The 19,392-nt window shown below is 41.9% G+C and overlaps 3 protein-coding genes and 4 non-coding genes across 7 annotated transcripts; 1 reads left to right on the forward strand and 6 right to left on the reverse strand.

The window, feature by feature from the left end:
- Positions 1 to 3,435: 3,435 nt before the first annotated feature.
- nkx6.1 (NK6 homeobox 1) lies at positions 3,436 to 5,369 on the reverse strand. The gene is made up of 3 exons (XM_076164314.1): positions 4,802 to 5,369; positions 4,317 to 4,489; positions 3,436 to 3,681 (listed from the first exon to the last, which is right to left on the reverse strand). Exons 1-3 carry the CDS (start codon positions 5,367 to 5,369, stop codon positions 3,436 to 3,438), a joined length of 987 nt encoding a protein of 328 aa, XP_076020429.1.
- A 3,085-nt stretch (positions 5,370 to 8,454) lies between these two features.
- rpl17 (ribosomal protein L17) lies at positions 8,455 to 11,830 on the reverse strand. Its single transcript, XM_076164163.1, has 7 exons — positions 11,770 to 11,830; positions 11,261 to 11,310; positions 11,072 to 11,112; positions 10,111 to 10,245; positions 9,419 to 9,517; positions 8,808 to 8,999; positions 8,455 to 8,537 (listed from the first exon to the last, which is right to left on the reverse strand). Exons 2-7 carry the CDS (start codon positions 11,298 to 11,300, stop codon positions 8,490 to 8,492), a joined length of 555 nt encoding a protein of 184 aa, XP_076020278.1. The 5' UTR covers positions 11,301 to 11,310; positions 11,770 to 11,830; the 3' UTR covers positions 8,455 to 8,489.
- On the reverse strand, positions 8,606 to 8,672 carry LOC143011478 (small nucleolar RNA SNORD58). Its single transcript, XR_012964914.1, has one exon. It is a non-coding gene; the product is annotated as a small nucleolar RNA SNORD58 (small nucleolar RNA).
- On the reverse strand, positions 9,207 to 9,270 carry LOC143011479 (small nucleolar RNA SNORD58). Its single transcript, XR_012964915.1, has one exon. It is a non-coding gene; the product is annotated as a small nucleolar RNA SNORD58 (small nucleolar RNA).
- On the reverse strand, positions 9,949 to 10,015 carry LOC143011481 (small nucleolar RNA SNORD58). Its single transcript, XR_012964917.1, has one exon. It is a non-coding gene; the product is annotated as a small nucleolar RNA SNORD58 (small nucleolar RNA).
- On the reverse strand, positions 10,707 to 10,770 carry LOC143011480 (small nucleolar RNA SNORD58). The gene has a single exon (XR_012964916.1). It is a non-coding gene; the product is annotated as a small nucleolar RNA SNORD58 (small nucleolar RNA).
- A 3,493-nt stretch (positions 11,831 to 15,323) lies between the features above and the next one.
- Positions 15,324 to 17,819, forward strand: ppp1r3b (protein phosphatase 1, regulatory subunit 3B). The gene is made up of 2 exons (XM_076164189.1): positions 15,324 to 15,598; positions 15,986 to 17,819. Exon 2 carries the CDS (start codon positions 16,016 to 16,018, stop codon positions 16,880 to 16,882), a length of 867 nt encoding a protein of 288 aa, XP_076020304.1. The 5' UTR covers positions 15,324 to 15,598; positions 15,986 to 16,015; the 3' UTR covers positions 16,883 to 17,819.
- The last annotated feature ends 1,573 nt before the right edge of the window (positions 17,820 to 19,392 follow it).

Below are 19,392 nucleotides of genomic sequence, written 5' to 3' on the forward strand. Positions count from 1 at the left end.
AAAGTCAACCTGAAACTAGTTTATATATGACTGCTGCTCTTTTGTGGGGCCAAGTTGATGTCTCATGCACAGAAGCTGAGAAAGTACATGCAATCATTATCTTTTATGTTTTTGTTTGCTAAAGAATACAAGATAGGTCTCTCATCTAAGAAAGCCTTTTGTTGAGATCTCGAGAAAACTATCCTGAGAAAACCTCTCTCTGTCCTCTCTCCGCTTCTTTACTGATGAGCTCAACCAGTCTAAAGGTTCATTTCAGCGACCACTATTACTAACCAGCTCCTTGGCTCCATTTTTACAGGATGACAGTTTACAGCCAATAGCACCATTGAGTGCCTGCATAACAGCCAGTGTGACGGTCTTGGAGGAGGAGTAGATTGGATGGCAAACCTACAAAGCAATTGACTATAAAAGTGGTTTGTCTGGTGACCAGCTTAGGATAATACCAGACCATCAACCAGATCTAACCTATTTAGGGTTTGAGGACTATTTCCCCAACAGGGTTAATCCCAAATTTACCTTCATTTGGCCTTTTTTTCCAAATGACACACACATGAAGTAAGTGAAACTGAACGGTGGAAGGAATCTCCACTCTGACAAGCCAGAGCTGTTTATGAGCCAACAGTGGTAACCGCAGGAGCACCTCAGTGGCAGCGGGGGATGTTGTATTGAGAGGTTTAGAGGCTCGTATGCCAGTGTCGCTAGATAGCGGTGAGTGGCTGGCACAGCACCACAGTGGGTGTTGTGACGGTGCAGACAGGCTGGCTGGCAAAGCAGTCAGTCAACAGATGCTGCAGCTGATCCCTGTGGACCAGAGCCCATGTTCGCTACACCTGGAACACATAAATGCAATGTTTCCCCCCCCCCACACACACACACACACACACACACCTGGAGTCAACAGAGACCTTGTTAGCTCTGCCTAGAGAACACAACTGCAACTGGAGACACTGTTGTAATTAGAAGATATGGCAAAATCATTCGAATTATTGTTCATGATGATGTCAGGGCGCAGTTACGCTTTTTTTCTCTTTTTATTGTCTGCAGATTTTAAAATCTTTGGTTTGTCCAGGGAAAGAAAGAGAGACAGAGAGGGAAGAAAAGGAAAAAAGAGAGAGGATCTTTTAATTTCTCTTTCAAAATTCCATCAGAGCAGGTGGCCGGCGCTAACTTGTTCCTCCACATGATATTAAACAGCATAAGTGTAAGAGCTTCCAGCAGCTGTCAAGGCCTCGTTCACTGACTTGACCCCTGTGACAATGAGGAGATGCAGACGTCTCACTGCCAATAATACAATATCACCTCACAGCAGCCCCATTACAGCTGAGAGTGACTGGGAGCAGATGATGGCTGTGGTGTTACAGTAGAGAGAGGAGACTTCTGTACGCTGGGGACCTTCTCATGTAAGGATGGACAATCAACTCATCTGGCTTCATCTGATTGGACACAAACTTGATCCTTTCCATTCAATCCTTATAGTAAATTATAATGTTTTCTATAAATTCCACCTGATATTCAAAGATGCAGTAATACTGAAAATAAAAAGTCCGCATGTGTTTTTATTTCTGTTTTCTTTATAATAGGCCATGTTACCTATATGGGGTTCACAGTGGCAAATGTATGTATAAGTGATGTAATCCCATTACTTTTCAATTGTTACTTAAGTGAATAAATATTAAATTCAATATGAATTCCAACGAACGCCTGCAGAAACACATCAAACAAAGGAGAAGAGAGGAGCCAGGGGTGTGTTATGACAGATAAGTCTTCCTCTCCACACACACGCACATACACACGCACACACAGAGGCCCGGTAACGGGTGTGTAATGTGGCCTTTTCCTTTTGCTTGGGTTGAAATATTGTATAAAAAAAATGATGATTTAAAATTGAAAGCTGCTTGTGTATAATTCCTTTCAGGTCCATCGAGTTCAATCAAAGCGCGCGTGCAGCACCAGAACACCTGCGATCACCACGTCGACACTATCTGTAAACCTTCAGTCACATAAACAAAACCCACTGTGGCTGAAAATGAGCCGCCGAGTCTGGACCTGCAGCATTTGAGTTCTTATTAAAGCTAGCGTTTATATTTGTTTTTTTCCCCCCTTCATAAATGTTTAAGCTGTGGTTAGACAGATCCTGCAGATCCCCGCAGTAACATGCGCCCATATTACATCTGGATCCACGAGTGATAAATTAAAGATCAGCAGAAGAGGCTGCAAATCGCTTCAGTGATTTCCAATTTAGAGGAGGAGTTGATGAGACCGTGAGGCTCTGGACTGTTACTGCAAAGCAAACTACATTTATCTAACACTTGATCGCCATATAAATTATAACTTTTAAGAAAAATTGGAAAGATTTCTTCAAAATAAATGTTTTTTCTTATCTTGTAGTGGAGCGTTGATTAACCTCAATCTCCAGCCCTATATTACAAACAAACGCATACAAACAAACCTAAAACATGACAGTGGTGTGACAAATACATAAAATAATAACAACAAATAATGATGCGTTTAATGACGCTTTAGAAAAACTGTTATAATTGCAATAAAAATATATCTGGCACGACGCAGCTCCAGTAAAGTTCAATCTAAATGAAAGAAACGCGGGTGACGCAACGGGTTTTGACTTGTTATGAATTACTTTTAAGCATTAATACGAATTAAAGTTTAACATTCAGACACCAAGCATGTATTTGAGTTTTTATTAAATAAAAGTGCATTACATGAACCTGCTAATCACAACTGTGTAGTCACTGTTACCAATTTAAAAGCATATAAATAAAGGTGGCTGATGAAATATTTCACCAGGTTGGAGAAATAATCGTGTGTGTGTTACAAATGCTCCTATATACAGAGTGTTTGTTTGAATCTTGCAGACCTCCACGCTTTGGAACTAAAGACTGCTGTTTAATGAGGCCTTCACTGACCCGCTGGAGGTGTCGTAAATTCTTTAAAGAGGGCATAGCTTCAAACAAATGCATAGTCAAAATTATTACACAAACATAGCCCGTAATTGAAGGTATGACGTCACTATGAAATGCATTGTGGGCTTTAAAAAATAATAATAACAAATAAAAAGGTTACTACGGCAGAGCAGTTTCATTTTCTCACAGCTGTCAGCAGTGCGCTCTATACAAAAACACTTTTTTACACATAAATTATTAACAGCAGTATAATTTCTATTGAATACAACTCACGTTTATATTTACAATTAAGTACCATCTTCTTCTTGAACCGCCAGTAAATTGCAGAGTCCTTATCGAGGCCATAAACTCTCTGATCTCCTTTGATCTCCTTTGATCTGGGTTTGTCAGGGCAGGTGTGTGTCACGGTGCACAAAACACAACCTTTTTAAGCTCGGAGAGGGAAAAGTGGTGCGTAAGGTTGAAATATGCTCGACTGCGACAGTGTGTTGGTTCGAGTCCCGCGCCCTCAGATCTAGGAGCTGTCGTTCTCTGACGTGTGGAGGAGCAGAGAGGAGCTCGGTTTGTGTTTTTTCAGCAGCTGTGTGATTTTCTCATCGTCTGAATTAGGGTCCAGTGGTTTGTTATAGTCGTCGTCGTCGTCTTCGTTGTCCGAGCCTCCCTTCAGCCTCTCCGTCTCTGAGTCCTGCTTCTTTTTAGCTGTGGCCATTTCAGCTGCGTGCTTTTTCCTCCATTTAGTTCTTCTGTTCTGAAACCAAACCTGAGCAAGGGAAAAATATCTTTTTAAAGTTTCCTTCTGTGTGATGTCATCTCCATGTAGAGCTACACGGGCCTGCATGTAGCTCCTAAACGAGATGAGCTGTATAGATTCAGCTGTGACCTCATAAAGAACGCTTAAGAGTTTGCATCTATCACACAGGAATAAATAACGTGAATATATAAAATATTACAGCCCAAAACACACAAATATGTATGGTAAAGGAGCCTTAAATCCATACAGAGGAGAAGCGAGTGGAAGAATAACAATTAGAGCATCACAACATGAGCTCATTACAATCCGCACTAGTACTTCCTGTAATATTCATCTGCTTTAAATTAGATTAAATTAAATTAAATTAAATCAATTCATTTTCGTTTAGCTTGTATTGGACAATTAGAACAAAAAGTAAACCGACAACCAAATGCAACGATAGCTAGCCCTTTGATGATTGATTATGAATAAATTACATATTAATTATAGCGTTACTTACAAATGTGAAAAAAACAATCTTTGATCCATTTTAGAAAACAGAAGGAATTAAGGAAACGAGGCGGTTGATCGTCTTATTCTGTTGTTGTTCATCTGTCAGCTTTGTGTTAATTTGTGTTGTTGTTGTTGTTGTTGTTGTTTCTTACCTTGACTTGGCTCTCGGTCATTCCCAGAGAGTAAGCGAGTCTCGCCCTCTCCGGCCCCGCCAGATACTTTGTCTGTTCAAAAGTCTTTTCCAATGCAAATATTTGTTGTCCAGAAAACGTGGGCCGCGTGTGTTTCCTCTTTCCATCTTTGTCCAGCAGCACGGAATTGTGATCTGGAATAACAAAAGAATAAATAAATGCGATGAAAAATGAGTCAAGACAACAATAACACCAATTAATTAATTTGTGTATTTATTATTTAATAATTATTCGTGTTTTGGACTCTCCTTATTTTTCCTTAGGGTTGTAGATATTTCATTACAAAATATTCCAACATTTAAATAAAAATTAAATGATCACAACCATTGCGTTTCTTTTTACATTTATAAAATATGGGTTAATTATTATTATTATTATTATTATTATTATTATTATAATTATTTCCGCTTTGTTTCGCTGAATTCAAGCAGCACAGGTAAACTTACGAGGTGAGCAGGCAAATCTGGCGTCTCTCCAGTGTGGACTCTGCATGACTCCCGGCCAGAAGATCGGCGTTCTGCCCGGTAGATCCGCCAAAGGTTTCGGGTACCGGGCCACCGCCACCGCCGCGGCGCTGGGGCTAAAGTAAAGTCCGGGGGGCGGCGGGGGGCTGAGGCTGCTGAACCGCGGAAGTCCTTGCAACATCCCCGCCGAGGAAGAAGTGGCAGCGGCGGCGGCGGAGACGGCAGCTGTAGCGCAGATGCCACCGAGCGTGGGCCGGTTGAGGATGTCGTTTATTCCGTGAGGGGTGGCGGAGGAGCACTGCTGCGGGGAGCCGAGTCCCGATGACAGTCCCGTGGAGGTTTTGATCCCGGGTGAGGACACGGCGATACCCCCCGGGTTGGGAGAGGTGGTGGCGGGTGAGGTAGAGCAGGCCGGGCCGGCGGAGGAGAGAGGGTAGGCCGGGTACAGCGGGGTCTTCATCTCGGTCATGCTGTGCAGAGCTGCCAGAGGAGGGGTGCTGAGGAGGAAGGCGCTCTGTCGGGACCCGTCCATCTGACCCACGGCTAACATAACCAACAGCGACAGGGCGGCTGGGGCTTCCCTCAACGACCGTGGAGGCTTCGGGCGCGATTTTTTGGGGAGGTTTCAGTGAGTTTCAGGGTGGCCCCCCGCTGCACCTGACCGGGTCCGGAGGGGACGACTACGCAAAAACCCACTTGTCTCTTGAGTCACCTTCAATGTCCATCGCAAACTAAAAATCTCAAACAATGAAAAATCCGATGTTTCAAACTGCAACAAAAAGCAGCAAAATAAGTCTCTTTAACACATCGGTATAGTTTCCAGCGCGGTCCCTTTGCAGCTTCGCCTCCACCTCAGAGGGCTTTCTCCCCAACCTGGACAATAAAAAGACACTTTCTCTGAAGCTCTTTGACATAATAAAACATTATCATCTGTTTTCAGTGTCTATTGCCTGAAAAGTCAAAAGTTTGAGAGGAGGACATACGGAGCGGAGGGGATGGTTCTGTCCGGATTGGGTAAAGTGTTAGTGACGTGGAGCTGCATGGGTTTAGGGAGGACTCCCTCATTGGCTCCGCATCACACCCGCTCTGCCGGATGGTCCATTATCAAAGGAAAAACGAGCGCATATCCATCTGTTTGATCCTAAATGGGTTTTGTAGTTTGTAATAACAGCAGAGGGACTTGGAGCATGTAGGGGGGAGGAAACTAGTGTCTGATCAGAATATAAGCCAATCCTACAAAGTATCAATCCTAAATCAGGTTGTTTAGTCGTGCATGTGTGTGTTTTTTTTATCTCAGTCCACACACTGAGAGAGGGGGGAGGTTTACTGGAGGGCTCCGCCGCGTTCCGTCATTTTTGGTATTTATTCTAAAGTAAATGAAAGTGAAAAGTGTGCAGCATGGGGAAAATGTATATTAAGAAAGATCTGATGATAGTGATTTAAATGTGAAGCCGATGGAAATGTCACTTTTTTGAACTGAAGACGCAAACAGGTGTCACATTATCGCGGCTATATGCTTTAAACAGGAGTCAGGCAGGGGTTAGTTTGGATCCTCACATCTAATTTAAGCTTAAAAAAATCACAAGTAGGGTCTGAATCGGATCATCTTAGGGTTTGTGAGATTCATTCTATGCGTGAAAATTCCAATAGAAATAGTGAAAGATCTGTTTTCGGCCAATTTAGGGAACTTTGGGGAAAGATGGTGTTACGTACATTTATAAACAGGTACAGCCAAGTTATGAAATTGGATTTAGGAGCAGTAATTATGAATTAAAATGACAGTTAAATAAGAAAGAAAGGGGCCGTCACTAATCCCGCAGAGTCAGCAAACACAGCAGTGAACCGTGGATCATACTGGAAAATTATTATTTTTATTATATAACACCAAATAAGGTCTGATGGAACATAGACGGTGGAAATGAAATGAATTGACGTGCACATAGCAACAGTAACTAACTCCAAAGACCGGGCATGACTCGGGACACATGGCTAAAAAATGACATGCAAGTGAGTTTTGTAATGGCGTAGGGTTGACGCAGGGGGTTTGGAAGTACACACGGTGTCCCACAGTCTTCCTCTCCCGCGTATGGACGCTTGATTTCAGGTAACAGACCGGTGACCTCGGCCTCTGGAAAGGTGGAGGTGAATTTCTTGCTAAACTTGTTTGGATTGTGATCACCATGGCTCAACATGAATCACTCTTAACCGTTACACACTAAGGTTTATACTCCAAGAGAGATCAGATGAGAAACAAGGACGCGATGTTAGATTTTAATTGCTTTTATCGTTTTTTAGCGCATGACAGTAAAAAAGCATTTTCATCCCATAATTGATTAAAATACAAAAAGAAATGTCGCTTTTTCATCATCGTCGTAAATAAAGAGAGGGTGCGATACCTGTTCATTCTCGCACCGCATTGCCGCCATCCATTTCTGTGGACACCGCTACACATGCTGACTTAGTTGTGATGATTATATGGTCTTTTGTGTTGTTACAGCGGCCGTTTCACACTGAAAAGGGGTTCAAATATGATAGCACAGCCACGAAGAGGGCACCGTTAAGGCTGCCAAATGCATTAAATAAAACAAATAAAACGGCCTTTGGATTGGATGTGTAAAATGTAATCAGAGAGAAGGAAGCTGCCGTGAGACAGCTCCCTCGTGTGATCAGAACAGTGATCGTGGAATAACAAACTTCCAAAAACCGTTCTCAGGATTACATTGAAACATTTCCTGGCCTAACCGAGTGAATGGGAAAAAAGGATTGTTGTACAAAATCGCCATCTTGTGGTGAACCATGCTGTTGCAGATGGAGCGCAGACTGAGGGCGCGATCAAAATGATGAGATCAATGAGTGCCACTGGAAATGAAACGTGGTATTCACACTTTGGTATTCAAGCTGCCAGCCAATCATATTATGGACTGGTAGCTGAAGTTGCCAGTTGGCCTCCAGGGCACTGCCTATGTCCCTGTGAGCAAGGCACCAAACCCACCAACTTCTCCAGGGATACCGTGAACTGGCTGCCCTGACCCCTCTGTGATGCGTGTGTTGTGATATGCAAGATGGGCACACAAGTCTGATTTCAGATGACGTGCCTGCATGTGATATGGAATCAAGTTTCTTCTTCTATTCCCGTTTGTTGCACCAGTTCTGGAGTTACAAATCTGTTTTCAGGACTATGAACGCCTGGTTTAAAATGTTTGAAATCTCCACCCAAGTTCGGTGGTTACATTTGGAGAAATGGTCTAGTTTACCAATAACACTCATTTTGACTGATTTCAAATGTTACACTTGCTTAGATAAGCAGGCATCAATCTATTGATACTTTACCTCTTGAAATGCAAGTAGTCACATTTAATTGTAAAAGCCTGTATTGTAAAATCTATAAGTTTCAAGTAGTTAAAGATTTTACAATTCAGGCTTTTACAATTATTAGCCTACTTGTCATTTTTCACACCATTACCATCGATGCCTCAGGCTCTCAGCCAGGTCATGCTGTATTAAAGAGCACTGGGTCATCTTACTTCTGAAAGCCTACTACTAATGGAAAGATACCTTTATGTAACAAGATGCTTCCACGTTCGTTTGAAAAGCGAATGTGCAGTGAATCAGTAAAATAAAGATACAAAAGAGACTTTGTGTATTAACAAGATTTCAACTTTATTTGCATTTACTCCCGTGCCATGAGCTTCTGCTTCTTCAGCTTCTTCTGTGAAACCTGTAAGAGATTCAAGTCTCAGTCATTAAAGCTGTCGACCACATTCAGACTACAACCATTTGTTGAGAGTTGCTCAGATTTTAGTTTTTGTTTTCATTTGTAATCCAAAGGTGTCCTAAGTGGTCATCATCGCAACTTCAGGTAACAAAATGCACAAGTTAACCTCAAGACAACTTCCAAAGCCATGTTTGTCTCATACACTCTTTAGAAGTACTCTTGAGATGACTTGCATGTACACATTTACATTCATCTCCCTCAGTTCTTAGTTACCTTTTTCTTCTGGGCAACTTCCTCCTCTGGCTTGGGGACGATCTGCTCCTTCTCAGTGAGGATCATCTCGATGTGGCAGGGGGAGCTCATGTAGGGGTTGATGCGACCGTGGGCGCGGTACGTGCGCCTCCTCATCTTAGGGGCCTTGTTGACCTGGATGTGCTCGATCACCAGGGAGTCCACATCCAAACCCTACGACATGAATTAGAATTTAGCGTAGTTACAAGGCATCTGTTGGACATTTAACACATGCATTTGCTTCCGTCCAGTTTAATCGCATTCATAAATCTCAGAGAGTCATCACCAAACCTCAACTAACCCGATGCCTTCTATCAGGTCTTTATTGTAATGTTAAGTACAGTAACAACTTGCACTTTCCAAATATACTCACAGGGAAAGATTGCTCAGAATTAAATTGTTTTCATGGTTAATACAAAGGTGTCCTAAATGGTCATCATTGCAATCCATTTCCTGTCAAATATCCTATTTTTTAACAAGACACAAACACCATCTGTTGTTCCATTATTTCTCACTGACCAACGTACCGGTCAAACCCTGAGCTGTGCTTCAGTTTCACAGGTGAGGTCAAGAGGGAGGAAGTTCAAACATACCTTCAGCTCAGCGTTGCTCTCAGCGTTCTTGAGCATGTGAAGGAGGAACTCAGCGCTCTTCTTGGGCCAGCGTCCCTGTGTCCAGCCGAACTGTTTGGCCTGTGACAGAAAGCAGAATCGTTTAGGACCATGACACAAGGGGACATGTGTACTGTACAGTTGAGCCTATGTTGGGAGAGCAGCATGACAGCATGGGAAAAGGTTTTGCACAGCGTACACACACTGGTTGAGGGGTGTAATTAATTTGATACAAAATGAATAACATGTCCAATTTAGGTGTGGAGACAGCCTTCAGCATGGAGGCATAGAGGCTTGTCAATGTTTCAATAGTGAAGCACGGGTACAGGCAACAAGCTTTCTTACGGAGGATGTGAACCAGTTTGGGGGTTACAGACTTCACTTTGATTCCAAGCAGGGTCACCATGATACAGATCAGCTTAGTTGTTAGCCATAGTTAGCCATCGCCTCAGTTCATAGCCAAAGTTGATCAGTACGACTCGGCTAATGTGCTTCACTCAGAAGTTACAAAAGTTGCTCAGACTTCAAGATTGTTTTCATGTTTAAATCCAAAGGTGTCCTAAGTGGTCATCACTGCAACTTTTGAACCCACGATGAGCACAAACCAAATGTTCAGTATGTACTGCCTTCACCCCTGAGTTAGTCTGCTTGTGTTAGTCCTCTCTTGAACTCACCTGGGCACACCTTCCAACGCCACCGTTGTAACGGCGGAAGGGGACGCACTGATGCTTGACGGTAACATCCCTCAGGTACTTGTTGGCCTTGCGGATGTGCATGCCCTTGATGGCCTGAGCTGTCTCACGGGTGTTCTGTTAAAAAAACATTCAGAAAGCATTAGCTACACAGAGCCATCACTGACAACACACTCATGTATAGAACTCATTTAAGGCTAATCAGAGCAGCCATCAGATTTATTAACAGTATCACCGCATCTCATAATGAAATACAAATGTTTCAGATCGGCCCAGGAAACACAAGCTTTGAATTATGCTTCATTTTTGCTGGCATCCCCTTGCTTTACGTAAGGCAAAAGCCAAATAGGAAGATATAATCACCGATCCAAGCCCCATTCTAATAACTTAATATGTATGTTTTCCACTTATCCTCCCGTCCACACTTAACTTAGTGTTTCTGAACAAAGCAGAACAGCTTGCAGTTTTACCATGGATATTACATAACACATGAACTAACGACTTTAACCCTTAATGTAAGGGACCTTATATTAAGTACAGTAAAAACTTGCACTTTCCAAATACATTCCCAGGAATAGATTGCTCAGATTTAAATTGTTTTCATGGTTAATACAAAGGTGTCCTAAATGGTCATCATTGCAATCCATTTCCTGTGGAATATCATGTTGCCTTTGAACATTTCAGGGGAGGATTTGTCCACGTTGCTGTTAAAGCTTCGCCTCTTAAAAAGGTCAACAAAGCCAAAACCTACATCTGTAACCCAAGTATCTGTGCAGCTTGACCCATTTGTGAAAACCAGATTTCCCCCATTATCATTTACAGAACCAGGTTCCCAAAGTGAAGAATAATGTGTGCGAGTAGTGAAGCTACCAAAAGCACGTATAAGCACACCGAGTGAGAACATAGGCCATTACACATCAAGTCCCAGAAGCATAGTCCTTACCTTGAAGTGAACCCGGAGGTTGGAGCCCCTCGACTTGCATGCTGAAATTAAGCCATAAAGACACATTTTAAACATTAAAAGGCCAGGCGAGTTCTGGTTTGGACGCTCAGACAAAATGTTCCACGTTTCTAAAGGTGTCGTCATAACAACCGCTGAATGAAAAACACCGGTATTTATCATGTTACTCACACTTAGTCGGGTTTTCCGGATCGAGCGAGTAGCGGACCATTTTCAGAATCCTGCGAAATCAAAGAAACAGGTTAGCCATTGAACACACCGTGAGTAAGACGTCATCCTCATGGGTGTCAGAAGCTATGGTGGCTAGGCTAGCTAGCTAAAGCATGCAGAGCTGGAACGTTCAACTAGATTTACGTGGAAGAAACTAAATTCAGACAGAAACAGGAATATTCCAGAGTACAAATAGTTTGTAACTATAATAAACGAATTATCCTGAGGAGGCGAGGAGTTTATATTAGCCGCAGGAAACATGGCTGAGAGCTAACTCAAGAGCCGGCGAATGATTTTACACAAACACCGCGATTTAACCGAAATGCCGGCCCCCATACTCAGACAGTCGGTGTGGTTTAAGTTCTTATATCTTATTTTAAGAATCACAGTGGTTAATTGTGCAGGATGCCGAAGATTTAGTTAAGATTTTAAAGGCATTCCTGTCTTCTTCTAGGGGATAGCTGTCCTACCTCTGAGGCCGCGGAAGGAAAGAGGAAGTGCAGGAGGAAGGGACGTTCCTCTTCTGCTACTTCAAGGTTTAGCGCCACCTTCTGGACCGGAGGGCGGGGGGAAGTGCGCTTCTATCAAGTCGTTTGCAGCGAGTTGACGGCAGGTGAGGGTGTAAGAGTTTAGAATTTATCTTATATGTCACAATAAGGAAAATACGTACAGATACAAACAATAAAACATAATATTAACCTAGAAATTATTTACAGAATAATGAATACATATACTGAAGTGATTTTGTAGTGTAAATAAACTGTAAAATTTTAAAATTTTAAAAATACATATACATAATATTGATAATAAATGAATTGAGCCAGAAATCAGTATATACAGAAAAATACACATTCTTATAGGAATATATATATTCATTTTTAAATGTTATGTATGTACAGCAAGGACTGGTAGGTGCCAAATAAATGGAAAAAAGCACAACATAGCAGAACAGCTTAATATTTAAGCTGAGAAGAGAAGACAAGAGGAGCTATGAGAAACTGCATTGAAGCCTTGCATCTTGGCATAGCTCCTCTTGTTTTCAGGTTGGTGGTGGGGTGTGCTGTGAAACACATCGCAACACAACACAAGTGTTTAGTTTGGTGACTGTGAGGACCATAGCACATGATTTATACCATTGTCATCAAACCAAGAGTACAGAGCCTGATGGATGATGATACTGTCACTGTCTTTACATCCATTGACTAAACACAACTTTATTTCTATTGCCCAATATCACATACAATGTCTCAAAGGGCTTTACAGACTCACAACATCAGGAAAATTCCCGCCCCAAAGCTCTCTAGGTAGATGAGGAAAACCTTAATGTATAAACAAAAAGGAAGAAACGTCAGGAGAGGCAATTTCAAGAGAGATTCCTTCTCCACGAACATTCCAGTGGGATTATACAAAGTTACAATAAAGCATGAAGAGGAGTAAACACAAACTGCCATGTATTAGGAAATAACATGCAAGACAGAGACAAGGTAGAGCGAGACAGACAAAGAGAGGTAGGTGGACACCCCGGCGTTCCTCTGGGCGAGAAGTTCCCTATCGTTAAGATCACTCAGGAGCCACGGGGCTGGAAAATAGTTGACCTGTGGACCCCAGACTCAAGGGCCAGAGGCCAGAGACGTCATCAGTCCAGGCACGGGATGTAATACGAGCTGTTAAAGAACGATAGAGAGAAAACATCAGCTGATGTGCCTCATCCTCTCACGACACTCACACTGACCCAGAGTGGACTTGAAATAAACCTGGGTTGGCTGGTCACCCTCCTGCAAATAGGAGACTGTGCCTGCTGCCGATTGGTGAGTTAGCAGTTAAAAGGAGCGCGATATGAAAATGCTCTGTTTGCAAAAGTCTTTGTCTTGACCTTTGAGGTCACAAGCAGGCCTGCCTGCTGAGATCTTAAGGATCACACAGGAACGTAAGTGGCAATAAGGTCAGAAATGAGCCAGAAATTGACTCCAACAGCTGAAACATTTACACAACCCTGACACTGTGGATATTCCCTTTAGTTTATGTGGGCATGTAACTTAATGTTAGGGTAAGTCACGTATCACAAATGTAGTATATCTGCATTAGTTAAAGGAAGTAGAGGACTTGTATATTAATAAATAGAAAATAAAATGATCTTAATCACTGTTGTGGTTTATGAGATTAGCATATATATTTAGTGATTTGATGCTGTAATGCGAAGCGAGGTGAGGTTTCCATACAACACAAGCAGGTATCAAGTCTGGAGACAACAACAAGAGTAAGTGCCATGAAGCTTACATTCCAGTCAAACAACAGGATGACAAGAGGCAAAGATATTCAACAGATGCCAAAACCGCACACTGAACTTGTTCACCTCAAACTTCATGTCAAAGTTCGGAGTAAAGCTACAAATAATCTTGACTTGAGCAGCAGCAGCAGTATTCTGTGTAACCAAGCTATAGAATGCTAAGGTGTCATTTTCCATTCCAGTCCGTTTCGCTTTCCAGTGTGCCGGCTTTAGAAATGAATATGCTCTGGATCATATAAAGAGTTGAGAGCTATGCCACTAAAGGAAGGATGTTGATGCTATGCACACACAGCTACAGGTGTGTGATGTGCTTTCATGCCAAAAACATACAAGAATTGGATTGTGCAGAGCAATCGTTTAAGTGAAACTGTGAAAGTAGAACACTTCAAGGTTTGGACTCATTTTTTTGTCTCTTTTAGTATCAAAACAAAAATGTCCAAATCTAACCAGTTGTGACAATACTGACTTACTTTACTCCAACCATAGTGTTCAAATGTCTAATTGTAATAGAGTAAATCAATTTATGGTTACTCTCCAATTAATTTATGCTTACTTTTGAGTAACCATACATTGATTTATGCTGTTTTAAATTGGACTCAGATTTATACATGACATCTGAAAAGAAAACAAATATTGTTTCAAGTGTAACCGATGATACCAAACGTACTGAAAGTGTCACAATGCAGTTTTGTTTGCTAGATCGCAGTGAGACCACAGATGATCGGGCGTCTATTTTAGGGTCATATGGTTGCGCTCACAGGGACAAAGTCCTTATTATTGATTTCACTTGTACTGCCAGAGGCCTCATCTATAACTAAACACAGCTTAATGCTTTTCCCCTTGACTTTTTTTTATCAGTAGTTTCATCATTGACTAAATATTGACAAGATCACCTTGTCAAAGCACCAGGCCATGGTGTAACTTTACTCAACATTGCTTGCATGATCAGCAGAGGCCAAAGCCCTTTGCCCGCTGCCATAATGTGATGGTGTGCAGCAATCTGTGCAAGAAAAACGTGTAATATTTTGTAATAAGTGTTTACTGCAAGAAAGTAACGCTGCTATTTTCCTTAAGAATTTAGGACAATGACCTATGTTTGTCAAGGACGTGGTCTACTTTAGGACATAGCATTTAATGTTTACAAGCATACATACTATATATAGGTAAGCAAACTAAGAACCTCTACACTCCTAAAACTTGCTCTACCACAATTCACTTATATTTCAGTCTGTTTTTGTGTATTTACACACTTCACAACTCTGTACTTTAAAATGAATATCGGACAATATTGGTCAGAAGTGATGACTCAGGGTTTCAGCGGCCACAAGGGGGCGACGTAGAGCTTTTTATTATTATTATCGATTTCACTTGCGCTGAATAATTTATATCGGAATTTGATCTGTTTGCACTTTGTTGTTGTTGGTTTATTTGTTTATTGTTTTATTTGTGTGTCCTCACAGTAGGTAATTGACTGAGACACCTTTACCTATTGTTGTTTGAGAAATAATTGTGTCAGTATTTTTACTCCATATTGTCCTTATACCTCTTCAAGGTGGGAGGATGGAAGTGGTGAGTCGCCCCCATTTTTAAAACCTCAGTGGGAGTGGCGGTGTGTGTGGGTGTGTGTGTGTGTGGGGGGGGAAAGGAGGGGGGGCAGGGGCAGGAGGTGGCCCCATACCTACACAACTAAGTTCCGGGATCCTGCGACGCATCGATCACTCGCGTACGGCTCGCTGTGATTGGTTGTTGACAGATGTTCACGTGAAGACTTTGTGAGCTTTGAAACCGTGCGAGACGTTTGAGTCACGTAGGGGAATCTGCAGAGAGAGAAGAAAGAGAAGAGGAGAGCAGCGAAGAGAAGAGGTGCGGAACTATGCTGCAAATGCAACTGTGATGAAGAAAGGTAGATTAAGAAATGTGCGCGTATCACCAGGAGTGCGGGATTTCACGATAAGAAGCGCAGCGCTGTAACAAAGGGCGAGACAACAGGCGACTCAACACAGCTGTTAAAGGTGAGCACCACACGACCTGGTTACTAAACACACTCAAGCCAACGTGTTTGGTGTGTGGCAGCGTGGAGTGTGTGTGTAAAATGGACCACTTAAACGCATTTTCGTGATTAAATCACGCGTTTAGGCGAGGATGCAATGTTTACATTTAATCAAGCGTTCAACAATCGATATTTAACTTTACTTTTTACAATCGTGCAGTCAATGTCGCATGTAAAGGAGGGTAACGTTTAACAGGCGAATGTTCCAGCAATAGTTTACTGTTTGATGTCAGATTGGCCCCATTTCATCAAACTATTCCATTTAAATGTGCATTTGTTGTTTTTGCTTGATAAGTTTTCTTCCCAGAGTTCACACTTAAAATTAATATCTGTATTCCCTTTCTTCTAGTGTAATCAGTTTTCCCTTTCAAGTCCCACCATGCCGATTGAGCTGGCATTCCCTCTCTACCACTCCACAGAGGAATTTGGCTACAGGAAGAATTCTAAACCATGCAAGCCATCATCCCCACATTCTTGCCTGAGGTTTGAGCAATTGCACTGCGACGACACAATGAAGCTTAAAGATGGACGATCCCCTAATAACCACACGGGAAAATCCAAAAAGAAGGTCACGTTTGCCGATCACAAAGGCTTGTCCCTAACCAGGGTTAAGGTCTTCTCCGAATTCAATGATCAGATTGATATTCCTCTAAATATTGAAGAGATACTGAGTTCTGTCCTGGTACTGCCTCCTGTTGAGGAGGACAAGCTGGTGCTAGACTTTACTCAGCCCTCTGCAGATTACCTTCACTTCCGCAAGTGCCTGGAGAGCAACTACGTCTGTCTAGAACACTGCATATTGAAAGAAAAGACACTGGCGGGAACGGTTAAAGTCAAAAATCTGTCCTTTGAGAAGTCTGTGAACGTCCGAGTGACCTTTGATGACTGGAGAGGCTATAAAGACGTGGAGTGCCAGTTTGTGAAGGAAACCTATCCCGGCTCGTACAACGACACTTTCTCCTTTGAGGTTTCGCTGCCCGATCAACTGATGACACACGAGCACGTGGAGTTTGCCATCTGTTATGAAGTCGGCGGCTGCGTGTATTGGGACAGCAACCAGGGAAAGAACTATAGGATCATCTGGTCCTTGATGAAGAGTCGCCATGGGGATGCCTGCAGCCAGCAGAAACACTCCTGCGATCTCGGAATTCACTTCGACCGCTACGGGAGCCCCACATGCTCCCATGGGATTTTCCCAGATTGGCGAAGTTATGCAGGATATGAGAATATCGGGCCCTACTACTGAACATGTCCTCATATGAAAAGAGATTGCTGTTATATGAAAGGTTTAAAATTGTATGTTATTCCCGGTATTTGTTTGATTTTAACCCCTGATTGTCCACATGTTGCCTTGAGAAGGAGGTTTCTGCTTATGAAGTGTACTAATGTCCTTTATGTCTTTGTTGTTGCACAAAAACGGGCATTTCTCTGGGGAAAATCAGAGGCGCGCATTTATTGAAGGCTGTTATGTAATAAGTAATTTAAACATCAATTTTTTTTAGTATGTGAGGTCACCTGAAAGATGACCTCTGTTTCCCCTTGGTGTCGTTCAAAGTGTAGACTAGTAAAGAGTGTCAGTGTGTGAGGTCATGCAGCCTCACCCTAACAGAATGCCCCAAAGTTTCTCAACATCTTTCACGCTCTCTCAACATGACTGAGTTGCAGGCATTGCACATCGCTCTTTCCCAATGATGCAAACTCACACACCAGTCAGGTTAATTTAGGTCAGCAGGGAGTTTCACACGATTTTCACATTCGGGCATTTCTGTTGCTGCAACATTCTTAGCTGCAATTGTTGAAAATCTGCTGTACTATAAATGACTTGCAGGATGAAGTGAGGAGCTTTGTGTACTGAGGAGTGTGTGTGTGTGTGTGTGTGTGTGTGTGTGTGGTGTAGACTGTGTTAAAGTTGTGCCACGGCATTATCAATGAGGAAATGGACTCTGGTCTTCGCTGACTGTGTTTCAGCCCCTTTTCGCCGGTTTTGTTCATGCTGTGTACAAATGCACATTTTTGCCCCAGCATTGTCATGTTAAAGTATTAATGTTGGTAGTTGATCATTGTTAAGTCTTTTTATTATGCACATGTTCAGAGTTGATGCCTTGTTAGCCTTAAAGGAGATTAATGCATCTGAGAATTTGTCTTTGGGGAATTTATAATACTGGTCAATAAAGTATTTGGAATTTTTAAAGTGTGTGTTTAAAGGATTTAGTGATAGGAAATCAGGACCTAGAAATGTCATGAGAGGCAGACTTGCCAGAGATCATACTTAACTCGTACTTAACCATTAATCACAATAACCTTTGCTGTCTCTCCTTTTTAATAATATACGTAAACGCACATACACTTTAGTTCAGTACCTGATACAGTATGCCGAAGAAAAGCCCTTGAATTATACCTAACTTAAAATTATGAGGCTGGAAGTAATGACTTGATGGTGGAGACAAACCCTGAATGATGTCATGCAGGACGCATCAGTAATCAGATTGAAAGCAGAGCCGGTATTTCTTCTTTATTTCAGTTGTTTGTGTTTAGTACAATGCAGCCATCCAGGCCCTTGTTCCTGTTGCTGCACGCAATCCTCAAAGTTGCATAGCAGGTCAGGACATCTCGCACTCCCTATTGTGTCACGCTTCCAGAAAGTGGCTGTGATAGGACACACCTCCATTTCCTGTTCAGATCTCGTTTTATAAGAATAACAGAGCTGCACAGTTTGCTTCACAATTATAATCAGTCAAAATGTAACAATCAAAGTTCAACAATTTGTTAAGGTGATTAGAATAAAACATTGAAACAATAACAATACAAAAGGAAATGGATAAGGATGACAAAGCTATAATTAAACTATTTTTTCCTGAAAATAAAAGACGAATAAGCATTTCATCAATAAAAACTCAAAGACTCAGAATAAAAGCTTAGGTGAGATACACAAACTAAACAGACGGTGAAATAAGCCAATAAAAGCACAAAAGGGCCGATCAATTCATGTTCACTGTGACCTGCTGTGTGTTTTGATTGTTTAATTTCATGGTTCAAACTTTATCTGAGGGCCAGAGAGCTGAGCTTTATTTAAAGTGGGCATCAACTGAAGGCAATGTTTACCAAGCTGATGAGAGTCTTTTTCATATTTGGCCTTTTTGTTTACTTTTCATTCATAATGTACAGTGTTATTCAAGCAAACACCTCAGAGAATTTCAAATGCATTTGATTTGGCTTTGCGTTAGTGCCTTCAGTGTTTATTAAAGCTTTGCCACTATTCATAATACATGAATGCTGTGTTCTCTGAGCTGTTTTTGGTGTTGGTGGCCTTCATTATTCATAATCATATTCATTAATAAAATCCTAGTAGATCAAATGTAAACAATGTTTCACCAAAAATACGAACTGAAACAGAAACTGGCTTTACAGCAAACTGATAATAAAACTGAATTTCAAAGTGATATTAAAAGAAAAAGCCAATTTAAAACGAAAAAAATAAGAAATGAATGGACCCAGCACAGGACGTCTCTGCTGGTATGGCTCCTGTGAGTCCAGGGCACAAACAAGACAATGTCTACTTGACCTGGATTTGAAGTGACCTTCACTTGTCTGGACGTTCCATGCCCTGTGTTTGCTTGTGTTGTGGGCCTCCCCAGGTTCACTTATGTAACAGGTTATGTGTTACAGACCTGCTACAACCAGGCATTTAGAAAGCAGGAGAAAAGCCACTTTCTAGTTCTTTGGTAGTATAAGATTATTTTATTCGTTTTCTGCAGC

The sequence above is a fragment of the Genypterus blacodes genome, unplaced genomic scaffold (genome assembly GCF_046128005.1).
Source record: "Genypterus blacodes isolate CSIRO-AG114 ecotype Tasmania unplaced genomic scaffold, CSIRO-AGI_Gbla_v1 ptg000133l_1, whole genome shotgun sequence".
Taxonomy (NCBI): domain Eukaryota; kingdom Metazoa; phylum Chordata; class Actinopteri; order Ophidiiformes; family Ophidiidae; genus Genypterus; species Genypterus blacodes.

Excerpts from the sequence above, each read along its gene's own strand:
- nkx6.1 (XM_076164314.1), bottom strand. The coding sequence starts at position 5,369 with ATGTTAGCCGTGGGTCAGATGGACGGGTCCCGACAGAGCGCCTTCCTC. Across the intron at positions 4,490-4,801 it reads CAGATTTGCCTGCTCACCTC|ATCACAATTCCGTGCTGCTG; the intron begins GTAAGTTTACCT and ends TTGTTATTCCAG. Across the intron at positions 3,682-4,316 it reads TGACCGAGAGCCAAGTCAAG|GTTTGGTTTCAGAACAGAAG; the intron begins GTAAGAAACAAC and ends TCCCTTGCTCAG.
- rpl17 (XM_076164163.1), bottom strand. The coding sequence starts at position 11,300 with ATGGTCCGCTACTCGCTCGATCCGGAAAACCCGACTAAGT. Across the intron at positions 9,000-9,418 it reads AGAGCAACGCTGAGCTGAAG|GGTTTGGATGTGGACTCCCT; the intron begins GTATGTTTGAAC and ends TTCATGTCGTAG. Across the intron at positions 8,538-8,807 it reads AAGTTGCCCAGAAGAAAAAG|GTTTCACAGAAGAAGCTGAA; the intron begins GTAACTAAGAAC and ends AATCTCTTACAG.
- ppp1r3b (XM_076164189.1), top strand. The coding sequence starts at position 16,016 with ATGCCGATTGAGCTGGCATTCCCTCTCTACCACTCCACAGAGGAATTT.